At 41.4% G+C, this 21,130-nt stretch overlaps 1 protein-coding gene across 1 annotated transcript in view; it reads left to right on the top strand.

Annotated features, from left to right (window-relative positions):
• Positions 1-21,130, top strand: part of LOC139159538 (perilipin-3-like) — a 68,372-nt gene that overhangs the window by 14,435 nt on the left and 32,807 nt on the right. The window contains exon 5 of the mRNA XM_070736849.1: positions 5,435-5,687. Coding sequence (XP_070592950.1) covers positions 5,435-5,687 — 253 coding nt within the window. The remainder of the gene's footprint in view (positions 1-5,434; positions 5,688-21,130) is intronic.

Genomic DNA, 21,130 nt, shown 5'->3' with positions numbered 1-21,130 from the left:
AATCAATTTGGTTTGTGTTGTATCCTGTAATGGCTACCTTGTATCTCTGTAAATAGTTTGTTCCTTTGTTGAAGCGCTGTCTGAGCTAGAACCAGGAAGTCGCTCCTGATTGGCTCAGACGCGGCTGCTCTTGCTTTGGTGGGAACCGCAAATGTATAAAAGGAGCGGTTTCTCCCAGGTAGAGCAGACAGTACTCGCTGAAAGTCACTTACCTTTTCTGAGCTGAAATAAAGGTACCGTTCTCACCTAACCCTGTCTCTGGGTTTATTTCACTGGCGATGACGGACGAAAGAAACCACGCGTGCAACATGAACAACCTCCAAATCGGCCGGGCTCCTGAGTTCTTCGATCCCGAGAAGACTTCCTGGGACGACTACTTAGCCAACTTCGAGATCTTCCTCGACGCAGCAGGAATACGGGACGCCGACGCCGATCGGAGACGGGCCATCTTCCTAAACTACTGCGGTCCAGAAATCCGCGCCCTCGCCCAGACTCTCACCGACCCGCTGCCAGCAAGATCCGTCGCTTGGGACGTCCTGCAAGCCAAGCTCGCGAGCCATTTCAAGCCAACAAAACCAGCCATGGTTTTCCGGCACCAGTTCTCCAGAATGGCTCAGCGTGAAGCGGAATCAATCAACCAATTTGCAACGTGACTTCGAACGGTGCTTGCGAAATGCAAGTTTGACAACCCGGAAGCTCGCCTCACCGATGCCTTAGTCTTCGGCATGAGAAACGCCTCGGTCAGGAACAAACTCCTCACCGAAGACGAACCGACCCTACAAACAGTGATTAAGCTAGCACAAACCGCAGAGGTCACCGACGCCGCTGCTAAAGAGCTGAAGGAACACGAAAGGCGAGAAGTCATCGCCAAGATAGACTCCACGTTTTCCCGCGCCGAGGACCCAGACGACCTCAGCCCACCAGCTCGCAACGAAGACAGCTGTTTCCTGCTGCAAGACCAGCCGAGACAACACAGATTTCCTCACCCCGCCGCCCCCTGCGCCGGCTGCCGAGGAAACCATCAGCGCCAACGTTCCCCTTCTGGGACGCCATATACCGCCGCTGCAACCGACGCGGCCACATCGCCGAAGCCTGCAGAGCATCTGCACCGGAGGAAACATTCTCCACTCCGCGCCATCAACGACCCCAGAATCAAACACCTCAACCGCGGGAAAACCGACCTTTCCGTTTTTCGGGCAGAAAGAACTACTCAACCGCTAACCGCGACTACTCAAGAGGTAACACTCAATTTTCCGTGAATAACACAGCAACAAAAAATGGGGGCAAGATTGTAGTTTCACTACTACTAAACAACAAGCCATGTTCTATGGAGCTTGACACGGGGTCTAAATACACCATTATGCCGTGGGAAAAGCTTAAATTGTACATGCCTAGCCTATCTAAATCTGAACTATTGCAAACCTCATTGGTAATTAGAGATTTTCAAGGGGGGATAATCTCTGTTCTGGGCAAAGTGAATGTACCTATCGTGTTTAAGAATGTTAAATGTACCCTGCCTATGATTGTTGTTACAGGGGCTAAGCACTCTCTCCTGGGGTTGGCTTGGATGGAACCTTTGGGAATTGAAATTTCTGGTATTTGTACTGTTAACTCTGATAGCATGCCTGACTTTTTACAGGAGTTCCCTGAAGTGTTTAGCCCCACCTTGGGATCGTATAAAGGGCCCCCTATCTCGTTTTCTATTGACCCCAAGGTCCCGCCTGTCCAGCTCAAACCTCGCAGGGTACCCCTCCCGCTCCTCCCCAAACTTGACCTGCAGCTGGATAAGCTCATAAGCCAAGGCATTTTAGTTCCTGTGGAGCAGGGGCCATGGGAAACACCCATAGTCACGCCTCTAAAACCAGATGGCTCCTTAAGGGTTTGCGCTGACTATAAATCTACGCTAAATAAAGCCCTCCAACATCACCCTTACCCTATTCCGGTGGTACAACAACTCCTGCACTCCCTGGGGGAAGGAAAAAGGTTTGCAAAGATCGATCTCGCGCAAGCTTATCAACAGTTACCTGTCGATGAACCGACAGCAAACGCGCAAACAATTGTGACCCACAGGGGTGCCTTTAAGTGTACCAGATTACAGTTTGGAGTAAGCATAGCCCCAGGGATATTTCAAAGCATAATGGAACGTTTGTTATCTGGGATAAAGGGGGCCATTCCCTATTTTGATGACATCTTAATTGCAGGGGAAAACCAAGAACAGCTCAACAAAAGAATAAGGGAAGTACTTCAGAGACTTCAGGACAAAGGTTTAAGAATTAAGCCTGATAAATGCGTCTGGGGAACCAACAGTGTAGAATTCCTAGGTTATAAAATCGATAAGGAAAGTATCCACCCCACGACTGAGAAACTGAGAGCCATTAGAGAAGCCCCAGAGCCACAAAATAAGGCTGAATTGCAAGCTTTTTTAGGCCTTCTTAACTTTTACTCCGTTTTTTTAAAACAGAAGGCAACAGCAGCAGAGCCTCTACACCGCTTACTCCAGAAAGAAACCCCTTGGACATGGGGGAGAACTGAACACGAAGCCTTTGTACAAATTAAACAATTATTAACTTCTAAAAGTGTGGTAGTCCAGTATAGTACTTCGCTACCCATCAGGTTTACGTGCGACGCTTCCCATTACGGCGTGGGAGGAGTCTTGGCTCACGTTTTGCCTAATAATACAGAGGCCCCAATTGCTTTCTTTTCCAGAACGATGACCAATACTGAAAGAAATTATAGCCAACTAGATAAGGAGGCTCTAGCTTTAGTGGCAGGGGTGAAGAAGTTTCATAATTACCTTTTTGGGAGAAGTTTTGAATTGGTTACCGACCACAAGCCCTTACTAGGTCTTTTAGCCCCCAACAAGCCTACTCCTCCATTTATGTCCCCAAGATTAATCAGATGGGCCCTTTTCCTCTCAGGATACCAGTACGAGCTCATCCATAAAGGGGGTAAAACCATCAACCACGCAGATGGTCTCAGTAGGTGCCCCATGGCAGAGTTAGTGGAGGACCCTGCCCCATCTGCTGATGTCTTAATGATAGAACTCGAAGACAACCCACTAACTACTGCAAGGGAGGTGGCTGCACACACGCAGCAAGATCCAATCCTAAAACAGGTGGTAAACTGTGTACTTAAGGGATGGCAAAATGACTCTGTGAAACCTGAATTGTGTGACTTTAAAACCAAAAGACTAGAATTGTCATATGTAAAAGGTTGTCTGTTGTGGGGGGATAGAGTGATCATTCCTAAAAGCCTAAGGGTAAAGGTACTCAAAATGTTACATGTGGGCCATCCTGGGATTGTCAGGATGAAGGGCCTAGCTAGAGGGCACTTATGGTGGCCAGGTTTGGATGCTGATATTGAAAACTGGGTAGCCAAATGTGATCCATGCCAAGAATCACGGCCTAACCTCCCCAAAACAACTCCAGCAGAGTGGGAGCAACCTGCGGGGCCATGGTCCAGGGTCCATATTGATTTTGCAGGGCCAGTGGGGTCACAATACTTCTTAATAGTAGTTGATGCATTTTCCAAATGGGTGGAAATCATAGCAATGAACAACATAACCACAAGTGCCACCATCAAGGTGCTGCGCAGGCTGTTTGCTACCCATGGTTGCCCTGATATCCTAGTGTCTGACAATGGGCCACAATTAACGGCCAGGCAGTTTGAATTGTTCTTAGATAATCTAGGAGTCAGACATGCACTCATCTCGCCTTACTTGCCCTGGGCTAATGGTTTGGCAGAACGCTACGTTCGCGTGGCTAAGGAAGCATTGCGCAGGTCAGGCCCTGGAGATGTACAACAGAATTTGGACCAGTTCTTGTTAACCCAGCACATTACCCCAAACTCTCACACGCACGTAAGCCCTGCTGAGTTACTAATGGGAAGGAAACTAAGGTCCCCACTGGATAGGTTACACCCAAGGTTTTGTACAAATAACCCAATCTATGTAAACCCTGAAAGACAAATGTATTTGGGACAAAATGTGTTTGTAAAATTTTTTGATGAGGGTGTAATCTGGATGAAGGGAATTATTGTTAAACAAAATGCTCCTAAAACATATATTGTAAAACTGGAGGATGGTCGAATGTGGAAGCGGCACATTGACCACGTAGGTAAACGCATGGAAAACTCCCTGGAGCAAACCGCTGACACAGACTCTCCCATTTCAACAGACCTTAACACGCAACCCGATTTAATAGACATTCAAATGGACTTATCGGGTCAGAGAGAATCCTCCAGCGACGCCGAACCATCTTCCTCCTCCGAAGTCAGCGTTGGGCCTGCCAGGCCGAATCAGCAGGCCGGAGCCCAAACCAGGCCCCAGCTGCGCTGGGGGAGCAACAGCGAGCTGACCTCCACCGTCGGTAGCGAGGACGCAACTGAACTGCGCAGGTCGGAGCGAGCCTCGCGGAGACCCAGCATATTGGAGGACTTCGTCACATGGCTTTCGTGATGGATGTATCCAAACTAAGGAGGGAGGGGTGTTGTATCCTGTAATGGCTACCTTGTATCTCTGTAAATAGTTTGTTCCTTTGTTGAAGCGCTGTCTGAGCTAGAATCAGGAAGTCGCTCCTGATTGGCTCAGACGCGGCTGCTCTTGCTTTGGCGGGAACCGCAAATGTATAAAAGGAGCGGTTTCTCCCAGGTAGAGCAGACGGTACCCGCTGAAAGTCACTTACCTTTTCTGAGCTGAAATAAAGGTACCGTTCTCACCTAACCCTGTCTCTGGGTTTATTTCAGTTTGTGCACAGATAGTTCTCTACTTAACAACCATTCATTTAGTGCCCATTCCAAGTTAATAACGGCACTGAAAAAAGTAGCTTAAGAGGTTTTCACAATTAATGACCATTACAACATCCCCATGGTTGCATGATCAAAATTTGGGTGCTTGGCAATTGGCATGTATAGATGACAGTTGCACTGTCTGTGTCTTGTGTGATCACAATTTCTAATCTTACCAGCTGACATATGACAATGTCATTGTCAGTTTCACTTAACAACTACATAATTTGCTTTTTTTATGGCAAAAGATGTAAAATGGGATAAAACTCGCTTAACTGCCTTGCTTAGATAATGGAAATTTGGGCTCAATTTTGGTTGTAGGTTGAGGACTATCTGTATATTTGTTGTTGTTGTTTTTTAAACGTAATTGCTCCACTAAAAGCAAACTGAAGAAATAAAATTCAAATTGGATGCAAAAATGACGCATACCCTGTTTCCCCCAAAATAAGACATCCCCTGATAGTCGGGCTTTTGAGCGATTGGCAATAAGGCCAAACGCTTATTTCAGGGCTCAAAACAATATAAGACAGGGTCTTACTTTGGGGGAACACAGTAACCCAAATTTAGAGAGGAAGATACAGTATATATGCGCTGGTGCTTAATTCTGTCGATTTTCTTCATTGTTCTCTTTTTGGATTTTCACTGCCAGATCATGACAAATGCCATTGAATCTATTTATACCAAATTAACTGAAGTAAAGGACATTATGGATACCATGCTAGATATAAGCATCGAAGCTGCCGCGGAGAGCGTGGAAGTAACGTTGTGTTCAGCGAGGAGTGCTGTGGATACCATTATGGATATCGACATGGCACAGATGATGGCCAGTAGTGTTGACAAGATTATCTTCAAATCGGATGACTTATTAGAGCACTTTCTGCCAATCGCGGATGAGGAATTTTGTAAGACTATGCGGTTCCCTCTCTTGATTATCCACATTGTTAATAAGTTTGACCTGTAAATTTATTTACTTCTTTTATTTCTACAGCTATCTATCTCTGCCAAGTGACTCTGGATGGCATATAATTCTAAAACCGTTAATTTTTTAATCCAAAAGTAAATGTATACAATAGCTGAGATAGTTAACCAACTAACAGCATTTCTTCTTTCATTCATTCAGTTTGAAAAACTTATTCATTTGAGTAAAGTTTAAAACATCTGAAAGTCATTAGCTAGAAAAAGTAGACCAAGAATGCATATGCTGGCCTAGTAAAGATATACAATACTGAAAATATGTCAGAAGTAAGCATTGGGAGGTATTCTTATTATTATTATTATTATTCTTATTATTATTATTTATTAGACTTGTATGCCGCCCTTTTCCAAGGACTTAGGTATGCTAAACAGATTAGATTAGGGTGAATAGTCAGACCTTATTGGACCATGTAAGTTGCTGAATGGTCTCTTTAGCAAATAGCCCAAGCAGCTGAACTCGGGGACATTGATTCAGCCATGGAATGGAGGCAGAATGTTTTCTATAAAGCAGTGATGGCGAACCTTGTTTCCCTCATGTGCCAATAGAGCATGCGTGCGCGTTATCGTGCATCTGCGAGTGCCCACACCCATAAATCAATGCCTGGGGAGGGCGAAACTCCTTCCCCCACCCCCTAGAGCCTGGAAATGGCCTGTTTCTCAACTTCTGGTGGGCCCAGTAGGCTCATGTTTCACCTTCCCCAGGCTCTAAAGGCTTCTCTGGAACCAGGGGAGGGTAAAAAATGCCCCCCCTCACCCCCCTAGAGGCTCTCCAGAAGCCAGAAATGCCCTCCCAGAGCCTCTGTGCTAGCCAAAAATCATCTGGCCGGCACACACATACACGTTGAAGCTGAGCTGGGGAAAAGGCTCGCGTGCCAGCAGATACCGTTCTACATGCCACCTACAGAACCTGTGCCATAGATTCACCATCACTGCTATAGAGTCATTTGAAGGTTCACAGAGATGTTATTGAAGAAGCTGACATTTAATATACTGTACGTAGCAAAACTCTTAAAAGATATTTGATTTAAAATATATTAAAAGATAAATTGGGCTGATGATGAATGATGGTTACAATAACCTAACTGTAATAGCCACTACTCATTTGGCTGAATCACTTTGGGCCACACCCACACTGAGCCCAATCCACCTCACAGGGTGATGGTTGTAGGGAAATTAGAAGAAAGTATTGGGTATGTTCACTGCCTTGAGTTACTTATGAAAAGGACAAAGGCAGGATATAAATATTCCTGTGTCTAAATCTTGTTCTACCATTAATATCCAGTAAAAGGTTAATGAGCAGCTGGATTGAGTTATGTAGATTTGGATTTGGTCTAAAAACAAGGGCTTTGCACAATGTATATGTTAACCAGGTAGTCTGCCTGCAGTGCTGTTTTTAGGGACTGTGCATTGTGTCTTCCACTTGGATTCTTGCTTAACAGTCTATCTACAGCAATCTTTCTTAGCATTGAAGATGTTAAGAAATTTAACTTCCAGATAGGATGGCCTTTGCTAATAATTGTAGAAATTGAAATCCAGAGAATCAAGTCAAAGTTTCCAAGGTTGAGAAACACAGACCTACGTTATCCATTAATCAGATTCAGAATGGGGGAAAAACATCAACATTTTCGTGTATTATAGCAAATCTGCTCATCTTTTGTGCATAGGTTCTTCCTGCTTGACTTCATGTGGATTCAACCTTTTCATTAATAAAAAAAATTGTGCTACGTTCCCCAATTTGATGCTTTCCAGATGTGCTGGATTGTAATTATACAGTATAATCTCCATTTGGCATGGCCATTTTGTCATGCAACAATGTAGTGCAGTGCCTTGTATGCTCTGATCTTAAGTGAGTGCATAATACTCACCTGGAAGGATTAATGGCAAATTCAGGCTGGTGACTTTTTGATTAGAAAGCAGTGTTGTTCAATATTGCTTGTTAATATAACTCCAGAATAATTGCTTGTTTGGAACTCTTCACACAACCTTAGTACATTTTAATGTTCTGATTTCTATTCGAGGAATAGGCAGGAGCGTTGGTAGAAACTTTTGAAGCACTCTTCCAAAAATAGTTTTCCAGCTTTTCTATTCTGGCCGTGTCTGGGAGAGGATGAGAGATGTGGTGTAAGATACTTGCAAGATAGCAAGTTGAGACTGCTTTAGGGCAGTTCACTACTGTAAAGAAAAATTCAATTCTAAGGGACTTAAGTAAATCTCTGACCCCAGGACAGATGAAAATCCATGTATCTCTGGAATATGAGTGGACATATGCCAATTTTTTTTGGGCGGGGGGTCATTTATGGGGCTTGAGGACTGGAATATCCAAAGCTGAAAGAGATTTAAGTATTTTCTCTCACTGGAGGAATTTTAAAAGGTGAGGTGGATGCTTTAAACATCTGCAAAGCTTGAAGTTCCAATTTGTTCCTTTAATCCTCTGTCCAATAGTAACCTCCCCCCCCCCCCCACGCACACACAAATATTCACTACAACTACTTTGGTCATGTTAGAAGATCACTAGCAATGCCCTCTGAGGTTCCCAGGCCAAAATGAGCCTTGTTTATTAATGCTAATGTGAAAGGCTACAGCAATTATATAATGAAGAAAAAATGCCCAGCTGATTGTGCACTGGTTCTTTTTTATTTTGTCTGTTGGGGGGAAATATTTTCTTTTTTTTTAAAGAAAACTATTACAATTCAATAAGAGATCATATATAAAGAAAGAAAAAGTATTACAGAAGCATAGAATGACTAGGAAAGAATGGTTCAGAAAAAAGTCAAAATAATGTATTTTGTATCAACAACACAAGAGCACACAACAGATTTAAACTTAATATTAACCGCTCCAAACTTGACTGTAAAAAATATGACTTCAGTAACCGAGTTGTCGAAGCGTGGAACTCATTACCGGACTCCATAGTGTCATCCCCAAACCCCCAACACTTTACCCTTAGATTATCTACGGTTGACCTATCCAGATTCCTAAGAGGTCAGTAAGGGGCGAGTACAAGTGCACAAGAGTGCCTTCCGTCCCCTATCCTATTGCTCTCCTATATCTCCTATATCTCTTCTTCTATTCTTTCATTGATATATTCTATTCCTATATGTATATGTATATATATAGATATGTCACATGTTTAAGCTGAATTTGAAAATTAAGGGAGACTAGGATAGATCTATTTCGGCCTTATTTTGGCCTCATCAGCTAGCCATACCCACTGAGACTTGAACCTGCAACCTTTGCCTTGTAAGGCAGAGAATTATCCTCTAGGCTACAGTATCCAATCCCTTCAGCTCTGTACCAGGGAAGGGTTACATTTTGTGTCGAATCACCCTGGTATATTGAAGGAACATCACAGCTCGTTTTTTGCCTCTCGGCCCAACCCAGGGCCTTTTCCAAGGCAGTTAATTTTATTGATAGTCGACAATTCTATCTATATGTGTCACATGTTTAAGCTGAATTTGAAAATTAAGGGAGACTAGGATAGATCTCTTTCGGCCTTATTTTGGCCTCATCAGCTAGCCATACCCACTGGGACTTGAACCTGCAACTTTGCCTTGTAAGGCAGAGAATTATCCTCTAGGCTACAGTATCCAATCCCTTCAGCTCTGTACCAGGGAAGGGTTACATTTTGTGTCATATATATATATATATATATATATATATATATATATATATATATATATATATATGTATATATTCTATTCCTATATTCTATATACTCTATATATTCTATTCCTATATATTCTATTCCTATATCTTCTTTTCTATTATTTCTTAGATATATTTTACTATGAGTATCTCCTCTATAACCTTCATCATGTATTTTACTATGTGTATACAGTATTGATATATACTCACTAAAACCCTCATTGTGTATTGGACAAAATAAATAAATAATTAAATGCAGAAAAATAAGAAAAAACGGAGTAATTTCGGACTTTCAGTGCTGTTGTAACTTTGAAGAGTCACAAAATGAATAGTTATAGGTCAAGGGCTACCGATACTTCCTGAATAAACTTGATGGAAGTTCCTTAAGAGATTTTTCTGAATAATTGAAGATAGCAATAGCTATTACTACCCTCAGAATTTTGCCCCGCAAAAAACTAGGTCCTCATTTTACCAGCTTCACAAGCAGCCGTCAGAAATAGCCTGCAGTTCTAGATTCTAACCACTGCACCGCTGTGGCTCTTATGATAATAGTAGGGAATGTATTGCTCTGGCCTTTGAGGTATCTCAGCATGAGAATGATTCATCTTTTGAAGATACTAAAAAAATAGGGAATGGCCATTGCTCAGTGAAGATTCTGCCTTGACCATGGTTTGTGGCTAGGCATACTGGGTAAACCTAGACAATTATGATTTATTTGGTAATTAGTATTCATTATTAAATAGATTAAATCAGGGATGGCGAACCTATGGCACATGTGGTGGCATGCGAAGCCATTTCTGACGGCACGTGAGGCATTGCCCTCTGTCAGCTCGGGCCCACTGGTCCGCTGATATTTATAGTTTATACTTTATCAGATTTGTCTGCCACCCACTCCGAAGACTCGAGGCGGCTCACAGCATAACAGTAGTACAATACATTACCAATCCAATAATAAAAATTAAATCAATTTAAGCAAGTATTAATAACATAATAAAATCCCTAACTATGCAATCACACACATTCAACCTACTCTATCATACAGTAAGGGCAAAAACATAATTAAAAAGAGGGGGAAAGGTGGTAATTATCCCCACACCTGGCGACAAAAGTGGGTCTTCAACATTTTATGGAAGGCGAGGAGAGTGAGGGCTGGTCGAATCTCTAGAGGGAGTTGATTCCAGAGGGTCGGGGCCACCACAGAGAAGGCTCTTCCCCTGGGTCCTGCCAGCCGACATTGTTTGGTCAATGGGACCTGGAGAAGGCCACCCCTGTGGGACCTAATTGGCCGCTGGGATTCGTGCCTTCTTTATGGCCGTTTTTGCTCTCCCCAGAGTTCAGGAAAGCCTCCTGAAGCCATTTTGCTCCAGCAAAAACTGGAACAAAGCCTCCTGGCCTGTTTTTTTGCCATCTCCAGGCTTCAGGAGGCTTTTCTGAACCCTGGGCAAGGGCAAAAAAAGTCCCTAAAAGCCTATTGGAAGTCCGGAGGCTTCAGTGAGGCCTGTCCGCATGTGTGGAAGGGCAACGCAGGGGGGGGGTTGTGTGCATGCGGGTGTGGAGGGGAGAGCATTGCGTTACAGGTGTGGGTACACACACGCGCCCTATCACCTGCAAGCGCATCCTTTTGGCACCCGGATCAAAAAAGTTTCGCCAACACTGGACTAAATCTTTATCCCCAGTGGCTGACGCAAATTGGATCTTGCAACATTATTAAACAAACTATATATTTATGCAAAAATTATTCCCAGAACCAGAAGAGAGTTGGTGTGTTTCTCAGGATGTATGAAAAGGCTGAGATGAAGAGCTGGGTCAAAGATCCTTTATAGAACATACACAACATACAGAAAATTGCTTGGGGAAGAAAAGAGGGAGGAGATTTGAATTCTGCCACCTGGCATGTACTGCATGGCTGAAATCAAGGGAAGGGCAATCAACAATGGTGTCTCCATGCATAAACAAGAATATTCATTTGCCCTATGTCCGTCTGTCAACCTCTCTCCCCACCCCCTCCCTCCCTTCAGATAATCCCATAGATCAGGGGTAGGCAAAGTTGGCTCTTCTATGACATGTAGACTTCAACTCCCAGAATGCCTGAGCTAGCATGATTGGCTCAGGAATTCTGGGAGTTGAAGTCCATAAGTCACAGAAGAGCCAACTTTGCCTACCCCTGCCATAGATGAACACCTATGATGTTCAATTAACAGATCTTTTTGTTCATTTGTTTCATAACAGATGGAATCCCATTCTCTAGCCACATCCTACACTGTTGCACAGAAGATGCAGGAGGTCTGCCAGAATGTCTTAACCAACCTGCAGAGCCTTCCTGAACATCTTCAACAAAAAGTCCAACAGGCTCTGTGTGATTTAACAGAGCTACAAGCTGTCCTCTCTACTGCCACATCCTTCCAGGATCTTCCCAGTGGCTTCATGAAAGAGACCACAGAGAAAATTAACAAGGCCAGGAAGGCTCTGTTTGAAGTCATGGAATATATAGCTAAATACACTTGTCAGCCATGGGTAGAGGGACCCTATTGTCCTGCTGAATATTCAGCAGAGGAATCCATAAAACACAATAACGTATATTAGTTCTTTACTCTTAATAATTTATGAAACAAATAACATATATCAATTCTTCCTATTAATAATATTGAGAACAGAATTAAAAAACATGATAACTTACAACCGCTTACTAAATACAGAAGGAAATATAAAAACAAAGGAAGAGCTAACAGAACAGAACATAACTTTGGACTGCTGGCCATACAGGCTAATATTTTCAAAATGGCAAAAAAACATCAAAAACGAAGGAATATTGGCACAGGACACACCCCTTGATAAACTAATATTAGGAAGGGAAAAAAATTTTATAACAAGGATATACAGTGGTACCTCGAGATACGAGTTTAATTCGTTCCTGACCTGGGCTCTTAAGTCGAACAGCTCTTATCTCGAACGACTTTTCCCCATAGGAATTAATGTAAATAATTTTAATTGGTTCCAGCCCTCAAAAAACTCACAAAGTTAGTCTAAATTATGCAGAAAGACAAGTTTTTAATGAAGAAATGTACATGTACATATAAATGAATAATGAAGTTTCTTTCACTTAACTTGTAAACTTTCTTAAACTTTTAAATTTACATATGTTCAACTTCTCTGCCACCCAATCCTGTAGGACAGAGGTCCCCAACCCTTTTTGCACCAGGGACCGGCTTTAAGCGATCAAGAGAGGAATGGGATAAATGAATGGACGGAGGGTGGGAAGGAAAGAAGGAAAGAGGGAAGGGACAGGAACAGAGGAAGGAAGCAAGGAAACTTATGAAAGGGGAGAGTAAGAGAGGAATGAGTGGAGGGAAGGAGGGAAGAAGGTGGGAAGGAGAAAGAAAAGAAGAAATAGAGGAAGGGAAGGTAAAAGAGAAAGAAAAAGAGCTAACTTCCACGTTCAGCTTCAGGAGACAGTTGCGAAGCCGCGTGCGTGTTTTAAAAGGTTGCAGCCGGCCTGGGGGGCTCGGGGGGTGCTGGCAAGCCCCCCAGGCTGGCTGCAAGCACCCCCCGAGCCCCCCAGGCCGGCTGCAACCTTTTAAAACACGCGCGCCGCTTCGCAGCTGTCTCCTGAAGCCGAACGCGGAAGTTAGCGTTCGGCTTCAGGAGACAGCTCCTTGGCGCTTGTATCTCGAATTTGGGCTTGTAAGTAGAACAAAAATATCTCTCCCCTCCCAGCTCTTATCTCGAGTTGCTCTTAAGTAGAGCAGCTCTTATGTCGGGGTTCCACTGTATAGCTACTTAATAAATTATGAAGTGGAAACTGAAATATCAAAAGATCCAATGACCAGCTGAGCAAGGAACTTTGGCTACAATATCCACATAGACCAATGGGAGACAATTTGGAATAAGAACTACAAAATCACTAAGTCAGCAGCATACAAAGAAAACACTATAAAAATGTTCTATAGGTGGCATATGTCACCATCAAGACTAGCACAGATTTCCCCCAAAACTAGACCAAACTGTTGGAGATGTTCAAATCCCTCTGGAACTTTCTTCCATATCTGGTGGAGCTGCCCAAAAATAAAAAAATTATGGAGCAAAATAAGGTCCTGGATATTCGAAATCACGGAAACCAATCTCTCATTCAAACCAGAGATCTTTTTATTAGGAATAATAGACATGAAAATAAAGAAAACAGTTTACTATATAATCCAACACATTATAATAGCAAGTAGAATATCAATAGCTCAAAACTGGAAAAGGGAAGAGGTACCATCAGACAGAGACCTGATTAAAAAAATATTTGATTGCGCCGAGTATGACTCCTTAACACAAAAACTGAAAGACAACAAGGAAACAAAAAATATAACCACATGGGACAAGTTCTATAACTGGATCAATGAAAGGAAGAGAGCTATGGAAGGGAACAGAAACAAAACACAATAAAACAAATTATAAAAAGATCAAGAATAAAAGGAGAGAAGGAGAAAAACAAAACAAAACAATTTATTTGCTTGCTCGCTGACTTTTTTTTTTCTTTTTTAGGATCGAAATCAATTATAACTATAACAATCATAATATTAAATACATCATTTAGAAAAGGAAGTTTTAGACTAACGATTAAGCAAACTTTAAGAAATACGATTTCGCTGACAGAATAGCCGGGAAAATAAAAACAAATATAGCTGCAGATTGGCAGCGGGGGGGGGGAGGGGCTGTTTTATGTTCAATGTTATTGTTGAATGTGGTTTGTTCGACCCTATTGGAAACAATGAACAGATGCTTATGATATGAACACCTTGTCCTGTCAACACTGTTTTGTATTGTGAACTGGGGTCTTCCGATGCATTCCTTGGACAAGACTTAGGTGGCTGGGCTCTTAGAAAATGAGAGAAATTAGTAAATGGATTGACCTTTTAAAAGTAATTATTAGCCACTTCCATATTATGCATGATTCTTTTAATATTATATAGTTGTAAGTGTACTTTATGTTGACTACTAGCCAAATACTCAACTGTATAACTTAAGAATTTTAATTACTATAGAGATCTAGGTTTTTAATAAGTGAGAGGCAATTGTACATTTGTTTACACAAATAAAATTGCAATTAAACAGCTGTGATGTGGCAATGTGTAAGTGGCTTGAAATAGCGGGTTCTAGTATTTGATCTGGTTCCTGAAGGTTGCAATTTATTATATTCCATTTTAGAGGTTAGATAGGTTGTTTGATTCATTCTTGCAGGCAACTTCAAAAGAAGTCTCTCACAAGGATCAGTTTCTCTGCACGTATGCAGCTCTATCAAAAACCTAACTGCCCAAAAATAGTTTAATTCCTTTTTATAAAGGTTCACTGATGTTAGACTTGCCTCCTGCTGTGCCCAGTCTCAGAATTACTAGACATAGCTTATTAAACATGCTAATATTTATTTATTTATTTATTCTTTCTCCAATATACAATACATATGAACTAGAATAGACATTAAGTAATATAAATAAAGATAGAAAGTAAGAAAGAAGAGAAGTAGAAGGAATGGAGAGAAAATATATGATATATGAGATAAGGAAAGACAATTGGACAGGGGACGATAGGCACATCAGTGCACTTATGTACGCCCCTTACTGGCCTCTTAGGAACCTGGAGAGGTCAATCGTGGAGAATCTTAGGGAGAAATGTTGGGGGCTGGGGGCTGACACCACTGAGTCCGGCAATGAGTTTCATGCTTCGACAACTCGATTGTTAAAGTCATATTTTTTACAGTCAAGTTTGGAGCGGTTAATATTAAGTTTGAATCTGTTGTGTGCTCTTGTGTTGTTGCTGTTGAAGCTGAAGTAGTCGTTGACCGGAAGGACGTTGCAGCATATGATCTTGTGGGCAATACTTAAATTGTGTTTTAGGCGCCGCAGTTCTAATCTTTCAAGATCCAGGATAGTTTGTCTATTTTCGTAGAGTATTCTGTTTTGAGTGGAGGAGTGAAGGGCTCTTCTGGTTAAATACCTTTGGACGTTTTCGAGAGTGTTGATGTCTGAGATGTGGTGTGGGTTCCAGACAGATGAGCTGTATTCGAGAATGGGTCTGGCATAGGTTTTGTAGGCTCTAGTCAGTAGTGAGAGATTGCCAGAGCAGAAGCTACGTAGGATCAGGTTAACAACTCTGGAAGCCTTTTTGGCGATATTGTTGCAGTGGGCTTTAGCACTTAGGTCATTTGTTATTAGTATTCCAAGGTCTTTTACTGAGTGTGGGTTGGCTGAGAGAATTTCTTTATTCAGTTCATATATGTGGTTTGGATTCTTTTTGCCGATGTGGAGGGTAGAGCACTTGTTGGTTGATATTTGAAGTTGCCAGGTGTTAGACCAATCTGAGACAAAGTCGAGGTCTTTTTGGAGAGTGAGTGTGTTGTCAGTGGTGTTGAAAAGTTTCACATCGTCGGCAAAAAGCACACAGTTGCTTGCGATATTATCGCAGAGGTCATTGATGTACAGGATGAAAAGAGTAATAGAAATAAAAGTTCAGAAAGGACCAAACAGAAGGAGAGAAGAATTGGGTTCTTGCTCAAGTCTCTCATCAAAATAGTGCAGTGATGGAGGTTTTTGTGAAAGAGGTAGGTGAGGAGGATTTAGAGGGGGTTTTCAGGGACAAGGAGGAAATGAATGGCTAAAGAGGTCAGAAAGAACAATTAACAGAAAATCAAAGGGTGGAACTACAACAGAATCAATGTGGCTGCTGCATGGAGGAGAGATATGCTTAGTAAACTACAGACAACCATTAGGTTTTAACTCTAGGTGTCAGCCTTCCAGAACCCAATTTCCATTAAAAACCAAGAGCAGCTGTGAGCCACTCTGATCATTGCATGATGCATTTTCTATCTGCTTACAAAGATTTAAAGCCACAAAACCAACAATTAAATCAGTGAGGACTTGGATTGAAGGGGCAAAGCTAAAGCTACAGGATTGCTTTGACTGCACAGACTAGAATATTTTTCACCTGCCCAGAAGAGCCGGGTAGCTGTCGGCCAGTCAAGAGGCGCAAACGAAGGTGGGAAATCCCAATAGGAGATTCCAGGGGCGGAGCTTTGACGTCACGGAGACGTCCTTCCTGGGCGGCCGAAACAGGGACTCCAGGAAGGATGTCTCCGTGACGTCAAACCTCCACCCCTGGAATCCCCTATTGGGATTCCCCACCTCCGTATGCACCTCCTGACTGGCCGACAGCTCCCCGGCTCTTCTGGGAAGGTGACAGCTGGCCAGTGGCGCTTCTTGGCATTCTCCTGAACCTGAACCCAAACTTTTGCCGAACTTCCGGGCTTGGCATTCGGGAGAATGGCGAGAAGCGCCCCTGCTGTTTCGGAAGGTGACAGCCAGGCGACGGCGTTTCTCGGCATGCTCCCGAACCAAAACTTTTGCCGAACCTTTGGAAAAGTTCGGGTTTGGGTTCGGCATACCGAATTTCGCAAAGTTTGGTACGAACCTGAACTTTGCGATTTTGGTTCGCCCAACACTAATTATGGCCATTAACTCACAGAGCTTGTTGCTCAAGCTTCGAGCATTCGTGCACATTACCCTAAGAACATTATTATCATTATTAGTTTTCCCCTTATCATCAGCAACTACATCTATTTTATTTACAGCTCTCTTTTCATAAACTTCAAGCAACTGATTTATCATCATTGATCCGGGACAGAAATCATCCACGTCAGTTACATCTCTGTCCCCTTTACCTAGTTTAAATGTCTGTCCAAAAAAGTTCTGAACTCCTCACTGAGCACCTGGGTCCCTCTGTATGAACCTAGAACTTTCAATTAGTAAGAATAAGATGGAGCAGCCAAATCTATGTTAAATCCCTAATGAAATGTATGGTCTTTAAATGTATGGTCTTTTAAGCCCATCAAATTTTCACAGAAACTGGTTTTGAAAAGATTTTGACTACTAAGCCCATATAATATGAAAAATCAAAATTAAGTTAAGAAAGCCCATAACTTTGTATTGAGAATCTAGATTTGCATGTCCAGCTGGTCTAACTATAATCTAGTATCGTGTCATGCTACAGGTGAAACTTAAAAAATTAGAATGTCCATGTATATGCCATGTATATGATATAGACCAGTCTAAATAAATAAATGTACCCGTATATACTCGAGTATAAGCCGACCCGAGTATAAGCCGAGGCACCAATTTTTGCCACAAAAACTGGGAAAACGTATTGACCCGAGTATAAGCCGAGGTTAGAAAATGCAGTGGCTACTGGTAACTTATAAAAATGGAAAACAATAAAATTACATTAATTGAGACATGTTTTAGAATATTTATTTTAAAGAAAACCAGTAAACTAGCTCTGTAAATTTAAAAGAGGGTAAACAAATTAACAATATTAACAATAAATTAAAAAGTAAAAAAAGTAGCTCGATCAGCAACAAAGCTAAAACCTAAGAGTTAAAATCCTTCAAAACTGGATTCCTTCTCATCATTAATTGGATTTACATTATTGTTCAGTTTTTATATATGCTGTGAGCCACCCTGAGTCCTTGGAGAGGGATGGCATACAAATCCAATTAAATAAACAAACAAACAAACAAACAAACAAATAAATAAGTGTATCCAAAGAAGAGCTTCAGCATTAGCTGCTGTGAGGTTATCAGCATAGAAAACCAAATAGATAGATAGATAGATAGATAGATAGATAGATAGACAGTAGATAGAAAGATAGATAGACAGACAGACAGAAAAATAGATAGATAGATAGATAGAAATAGATACAGATAGATAGATAGATAAAAAGATAGATAGACACAGACAGATAGAAAAATAGATAGATAGATAGATAGATAGATAGATAGACAGACAGATAGAAAAATAGATAGATAGATAGAAATAGATACAGATAGATAGATAGATAGATAGATAGATAGATAGATAGATAGATAGAAAAATAGATAGATAGATAGAAATAGCTACAGATAGATAGACAGACAGACAGACAGATAGATATAGATAGAAAGATAGATAGACAGACAGACAGATAGAAAAATAGATAGATAGATAAATAGATAGATAGAAAGATAGATAGATAGAAAGATGGAAAAATAGATAGATAGATAGATAGATAGAAATAGATACAGATAGATAGATAGATAGATAGACAGACAGACAGACATAGATATAGATAGAAAGATAGATAGACAGACAGACAGACAGACAGATAGAAAAATAGATAGATAGATAGATAGAAATAGATACAGATAGATAGATAGATAGATAGATAGATAGAAAGAAAAATAGATATATAGAAAAATAGATAGATAGAAAGATAGAAAAATAGATAGATAGATAGAAATAGATACAGATAGATAGATAGATAGACAGACAGACAGATAGATATAGATAGAAAGACAGACAGACAGACAGACAGATAGATATAGATAGAAAGATAGATAGACAGGCAGACAGACAGATAGAAAAATAGATAGATAGATAGATAGATAGATAGATAGATAGAAAAATAGATAGATAGAAAGATAGACAGATAGAAAAAGAATTCCTGTCTAGCTCTGCCTCACAACACATTATTAGATCCTATCCAAGCAAGGACAGCAACTACCACAAAATACCATTTTTTAAACAGTTTAAATCCTTTCAAAGGAGGGGGAGGAGAATCTGACAGCAGGGGGCCTTTTTAATCCAACTAAGGGCAATGCAGAGAGAGCAAGGAATAGTTACTGTAAACCTGTTGACAAATACACACAGGGAGTAAAAAAAAAAAGCCACTGGGTTTCAGCAAGAGGTAGCTGGCTTTTTTCACGGTGGGGGGGAGAGGGGGCATGCACACACGCACACACACACACACACACGACCTCACCAGAGGGGACAAAAGCTGGTGCCTCCTCGCTCTGGCTCAAGCAATGGCGCCCTCGTGTGGTGACTTTGTCAATGACCCGAGTATAAGCCGAGGTTGTGTTTTTCAGCCCATTTTTTGGGCTGAAAAACTCGGCTTATACTCGAGTATATATGGTATATGACACAGAGCAGGCTAAATAAATAACATTTGCTCCCAAATAGAAATACCCGGTGTAACCATTTCTTCCTGTTGCCTTGTCTTGTTTTGCCTTGGTATTTTATCGCCAACTGGGTTTCTCCCACTTCAGACTAGTTCACAAGAACCGGTAGCCACTCGCTGGTGCCATTACAATAATGTCACAAAACCGGATTGGTCAGTGCTGGTCCATGGGCTATAAAGATGATTCTCGACTTATGACCAGGATTGATGCCAAACTTTCAGCTGTTAAGTGAGACATTTGTTAAGTGAGTTTTGACACATTTTACTACCTTTTTTTGGCCATTATTGTTAACTGTATGTGATAAGTTATTTACATGGTCGTTAAATGAATTTGGCTTCAGCATTGATTTTGCTTTTCAAACGGTTGCAGTAGATGATCAGATTTATTTATTTATTTATTTAATTGGATTTGTATGCCGCCCCTCTCCGAGGACTCGAGGCAGCTCACAGCATTTACAAAAACGAGAACAATCATATAAATCCAATTAATACTACATTAAAAACAACCATTGAATTCTATTAAAAGAAAGTAAAACCTATCAAACCAATTATTCAACACTCATACTTGAAACATTCATTGATCAGGGGGAAGATGTAAATGTCCCAAGCCTGGCGGCAAAGATGAGTTTTTAAGCTCTTTTGGAAGGCAAGGAGGGTGGAGGCAGTGAGAATCTCTGGGGAGAGCTGATTCTAGAGGGTTCCCCTAGGTCCCACCAGCCGACATGGTTTGGTTAACGGGATCCTAAGGAGGCCAACTCTGTGGGATCTCACCGGTCGCTGGGATTCGTGCGGCAGAAGGCGGTCTCGGAGATAATCTGGTCCTATGCCATGAAGGGCTTTATATGAACTTGGGAGACAGCAGTGGTCATAAGTATGAACCAATTGCCAAACATCTCAATTTGATTACATGATCAAGGGATTGATACAAGTTTGAAAAGTGGTCATAAGTTCCTATTTTCAGTGCCATTGTAACTTTCAACAGTCACTAAATGAACTTTAAATGAAGCCTAATGACTACTTGTCCTATGTCTACCTAATCCTGTTTCCAATATTTTGAATTCTCCCATTACAGGAAGAATAAAAACTATAGCGATATGATACAATGGATATTTTAGAACCAAAAATGCAAAATTGGATTTAAAAGGAAGTCAGAAATTGTTCAGTTTCCGTGAAGCGTGTGCTTTCATATTTCATTGTATCTGATTTTGTACAAATTGGGAAACTGGTTACTTTAAACTGGGTGTCTATTTTTATTTTTATTTTGTTCCTAGTGTATATTTGGAAATTTAAAATAGAATATATTTGCTACTACCAAGTCCGTTCCTGAGGAAAGAAGAACTGTCTCTCTATATATATTAGGGCAGTGAATGTATTTCAGTACAGAATCTCTCTAATGTGAAGTCCCATTATCAGTAACAGTAATCCTCAACTTAAGACTGCAATTGAAGCCAGAATTACATTTGTAAGTTGTTGCAGTCCTAAATCGAGGCATCACATGGATTCCAGAAGGATGCAAACAGTGACAAATGTAAGGCAATTGCCGAGCATCTAATTGCAATTATGTAACCATAGATGTAGGGATACGCAGCCCCCATAACTCATAATATAAGTGGAGAGAGAGAGTTGGACTAAAAGTCGATTCCGCCCTAGGATGCCATGATGCCCTCTGTGCTTTGTGCCACAATGATGGTACTTC

This window comes from Erythrolamprus reginae, chromosome 2 (genome assembly GCF_031021105.1).
Source record: "Erythrolamprus reginae isolate rEryReg1 chromosome 2, rEryReg1.hap1, whole genome shotgun sequence".
Classification (NCBI taxonomy): domain Eukaryota; kingdom Metazoa; phylum Chordata; class Lepidosauria; order Squamata; family Dipsadidae; genus Erythrolamprus; species Erythrolamprus reginae.
Note: the sequence above shows the minus strand (reverse complement) of the source record. Positions and strands in the feature narration are given on the sequence as shown.